Here is a 4739-nt window from a genome sequence, read left to right as displayed (position 1 = left end):
GGAGCTGGGTCAAAAAGGATCTTGCTGTGATTTATGTCATAGAGTGTTCTGCCTATGTTTTCCTCTAAGAGTTTGGTAATGTCTGGCCTTACATTTAGGTCTTTAATCCATTTTGAGTTTATTTTTGTGTATGGTGTTAGGGAGTGTTCTAATTTCATTCTTTTACATGTAGCTGTCCAGTTTCCCTAGAACCACTTATTGAAGAGACTGTCTTTTCTCCATTGTATATTCTTGCCTCCTTTATCAAAGATAAGGTGACCATATGTGTGTGGGTTTATCTCTGGGCTTTCTATGCTGTTCCATTGATGTATATTTCTGTTTTTGTGCCAGTACCATACTGTCTTAATTACTGTAGCTTTGTAGTATTGTCTGAAGTCAGGGAGCCTGATTCCTCCAGCTCTGTTTTTCTTTCTCAAGATCCTTGCAGGACATGGAAGCAACCTAAGTGTCCATCGACAGATGAATGGATAAAGAAGATGTGGCACATATATACAATGGAATAATACTCAGCCATAAAAAGAAACGAAATTGAGTGATTTGTAGTGAGGTGGATGGAACTAGATTCTGTCATACAGAGTGAAGTAAGTTAGAAAGAGAAAAACAAATACCATATGCTAACACATATATATGGAATTTAAAAAGAAAATGGTTATGAAGAACCTAGGGGCAGGACAGGAATAAAGACACAGACATAGAGAAAGGACTTGAGGACATGGGGTTGGGGGGGAAGGGTAAGCTGGGATGAAGTGAGAGAGGAGCATGGACTAATATATACTACCAAATGTAAAATAGATAGCTAGTGGGAAGCAGCGGCATAGCACAGGGAGATCAGCTCGGTGCTTTGTGACCACCTAGAGGGGTGGGATAGGGAGGGTGGGAGGCAGACGCAAGAGGGAGGAGATGTGGGGATATATGTATACATATAGCTGATTCACTTTGTTATAAAGCAGAAACTAACACACCATTGTAAAGCAACTATACTCCAATAAAGATGTTTAAAAAAATAAAATAAAATTGAATTCTAAAAAAAAAAAAAACCTTGCACAACTTTTATCTATCTTAAGCCATCTTGCTCCCCATGAAGAGAGCATAGGAGTGAGGGGAGGGGGCTATGCAACTCATCCACATGCTCCCTGACCTTGGTCCCTGGAAGTCAAGTTAATTAACTGGTTCTTTGGAGAAGGGCCAAACTCTTAGGTTGGTCCTACAGCTCTCAGCACCTGGCATCCCCAGAGTCATTCACAGTTGGATTTTTCACTTCACAAATGCATTCTTCTCTCTCTTTCTCTTGCTCTCTCACCTTTTCACACGTTGTTTTGTTTTTCTGAGACATTTTTCTCTTCATTTTGCCTGATCAGCACAATCTTATCTTTTGGGTTTTTGGGTCTCCTCTCCCAGGAGACTTTCCCTGATTCTCCCTTCCAGAATCTGTTGTGTGTTCCTACTGGATTCTATCCTTCCCCTCACGTTCATATTCCATTCTACTATAAGTAAGTGTACAATATCTTCTCACACACTCAACTATAAACTCCCAACTATTGGGATCTTATCTCTCCTGCTCAAAACTCCATGACCAGCATCTCATATCAAGCCCAGAATAAGTACTCAATAAATATTTGTTGAGTGCTTAATGGTTTCACACTGGGGTAAACCCAATCTGGTAGGGCTAGGATGGTCCTCTGGATGACAACATGAGGCATATCTAAAAAAAGACCTTTATTGGTCCCAATATTTGAGAAAATAGTTACAAGACCGTCTTGATGTTTCCTTTTAAACTTCTGCAGTTCGAAATTCAAAGTGGCTACACTTCCAACCCTTGCAATTCTATACTCTTATTCAAGACCCTAGATGTTGAGATCCTGCTTCCTGGAAGCTCCCAGGTGACCTTGTGGTCAGGAAGATGAGATTACTTTTTTGCTGATGAGATCCCTTAGGGCTCTCTTCAGGTCTCTGTTCCTCAGGCTGTAAATAAAGGGGTTCAGCATGGGGGTGACTAAAGTGTGCATCACAGAAGATGCTTTCTCTTTCACGGCTGTGCAGACAGATGAAGGACACATATAGACCCCAATGGTGGTCCCATAGAGGAGGGCAACCACAGAAAGGTGGGAGCTGCAGGTAGAAAAGGCTTTCTTCCTGCCACCTGCAGAGGGCAACTTCACGATGGTCACAATGAGGTGAACATAGAAGGCCAGGATGCAGATGAAAGGTGTGGCTATCACCATCCCTGCCACAATGAGCACAAAGATCTTGTTCACAGAGGTGTCAGTGCATGAAAGTCTCAGTAGGGGTGTGAGGTCACAGAAGTAGTGAGCAATTTTTTTGTTGCCACAGAAAACCAGGTGTACCATCAGGAGGATATGTGTGATGGAGATAGAGTAGGAAAACACCCATAGGTCACTGGCCAGCAGGCCACAGAGGCATGGGCTCATGATGGTGGTATAGTGTAAGGGGTGACATATAGCCACGAACTTGTCATAAGCCATCACAGCTATTAAGACACTGTCAATGATACTAAAGAAATGGAAGAAGTACTTTTGGGTCAGGCAACAGGAATAAGAGATTGACTTGCTCTTGTTTTGGATGTTCACCAGCATCTTGTGGACAGTGTTGGTAGTCAAGCCAAAATCAACCAAGGAGAGATTGGCTAAGAAGAGGTACATGGGTGTGTGGAGGTGGGAGTCTGAGCTGATGGCCAGGATGATCAACAGGTTTCCCATGGCCACGACCACATTGCAGAGAAATAGAGCAAAGAGGAGAGTTTCCTGTTCTAGATATTCTGAAAGTCCCAGGAGGATGAATTCAGAGGTACTGGTTTGATTCCTTGGTTCCATGGGTATAATTCCTCTAGAAGTATTGAAAGGGGGAAGTTACATGAATGCTATGAGAATTATTCTGGCAGTTTAGATAATTTTATTCCCAATTTCTTATCTGTGCTAATTACAACACTAGCTTATATATGTTTTGCACCTTGAAACATTGATAACATGCAGCAACGTCAGTTTCAAGACTCAGTTCAAGGGACCTTGACTGAATATTCCCATTTCAGATAAAGATTGAGAGAGTACTCCATGCATGAACCTTTGCTGAAAAAACTACTAAGGGATATGATTCAGACTAAAACAAATTTAATCTAGACAGATTGAATCCAAAGTGCTGTCTGAGAAGCAATGGTTTTCTAAGAAATTGGTGTATATGTAGGAAAATTTTAAATTTTAATAAAACACTGAGTCTGTAAAAAGTAATAATTGTAAAACATGTATAAACAAGGTGGATTAAAATACTAGGCAATAACAGAATATAAGAAAGGTAATTAGAATAAAAATATCATAAGTTTCTTGTACTGATTTGCAGGAAAATAGAAATATGTAGTATTTTGGACCTTCTATGTCAAGCATATATGATAAAAGATTATCTGTAATCACTAACATAATGGACATAGACTATATAACTCATAAACTGCTTCTAAGGTACAATAGAGATAAAGGGATTTTGATCATACCACTTGGAACAGGAAAAGTGAGTTGAATTTGACTCACATTGACCCACAAGAGCAGGTACTTAAACTTTGATAAATTTTGCTAAAACGTTGTTAGCTTAAAATTGATCATTGTGAGAATACTTACACCATGTACATCACCAAATGCTATGCCCCAGGGTGTGAGGGTTGGCTCACTATAAAGTTAGAAGGAACACATTCTGCAAGACTGCTGTCACTTTGAAACCAACTGCATGTTTAGTGGGGTTCCCCTAACAACTCAGGATTTGATAATTCACTAGAAAGACACATAGCTGTTATACCCATGGTCAATGCTGATATACTCATGGTTACAGTTTATTACAGCTAAAGGGTACAGATTAAAACCAACCAATATAAGAAGCACACAGGGCAGAGTCCAAGAAAATACCAAACATGGATCCTTTGTTGTCACCTCTTCCTGGAGTCATAGACAGAATTACTCTCAATGCACACAAAATATTGCCAATCAGGGAAGGTCTCCTGAGCCTCAGTGTTCAGAATTTTTACTGAGGTTCCATCATGTAAGTATGATTAATTGCCCACATCACTCATGTCAGTTTCTAGTTCTGGATGTCAACTGATACCATGGGACCCAAATCCCCCACCTGAAATCACATTATTAATAGCAGTTGGGGACATTTCTTCCCTAAGACTGTCTGGTATGACCAATCCCCACCCCAGATCACATCTAGTGTGACCCAAGACCTCCAGGCAAACCAAGACTTTCTTAATAGGCATGACGTTCCGAGGGCTTAGAGATTACCTCCCAGAAGTTTCTGAGCAAAGATAAATTCTTTATTACACAGCACTCCCACCCCTGCATCCTTGGCTAAGACTCTCTTACAACAAAATGATCATGTGCCCAACATTTGGCACAGCCAGTGTAGAGTAGGGATAAATTTAAAGAAAGAACCAATCTACCCTATAAAGTCAATATGCCTATTCTTATATTTTTGTCCCTTGATCTACCACTACCTTATAATAAATTTGTGCAGAATAATTTAGCATAGAAAGTAACTGATGATTAACTAAATTCAGCTCTTCCTAAGGCCAGTCATTTTCCATTAGTATTACATAACAAGGAGGCTTTAACTCAATTTCCCAATACATTAGACCATCAACATCAGTATTATAATCTTACCAACAAGGCCAGTGTTATACCATATTGCAGTCTGGTAGTAGGTGTAACCTGAAAAATAAGAGCCAAAGACTCTTAGTTATT

At 40.1% G+C, this 4739-nt stretch overlaps 1 protein-coding gene across 1 annotated transcript; it reads right to left on the bottom strand.

Annotated features, from left to right (window-relative positions):
• Positions 1-1892: 1892 nt before the first annotated feature.
• On the bottom strand, positions 1893-2831 carry LOC137758780 (olfactory receptor 1M1-like). The gene has a single exon (XM_068534782.1). The coding sequence runs from the start codon at positions 2829-2831 to the stop codon at positions 1893-1895; it is 939 nt and encodes a 312-aa protein (XP_068390883.1).
• Between the last annotated feature and the right edge of the window lie 1908 nt (positions 2832-4739).

The sequence above is a fragment of the Eschrichtius robustus genome, chromosome 2, assembly GCF_028021215.1.
Source record: "Eschrichtius robustus isolate mEscRob2 chromosome 2, mEscRob2.pri, whole genome shotgun sequence".
Taxonomy (NCBI): Eukaryota; Metazoa; Chordata; class Mammalia; order Artiodactyla; family Eschrichtiidae; genus Eschrichtius; species Eschrichtius robustus.
Note: the sequence above shows the minus strand (reverse complement) of the source record. Positions and strands in the feature narration are given on the sequence as shown.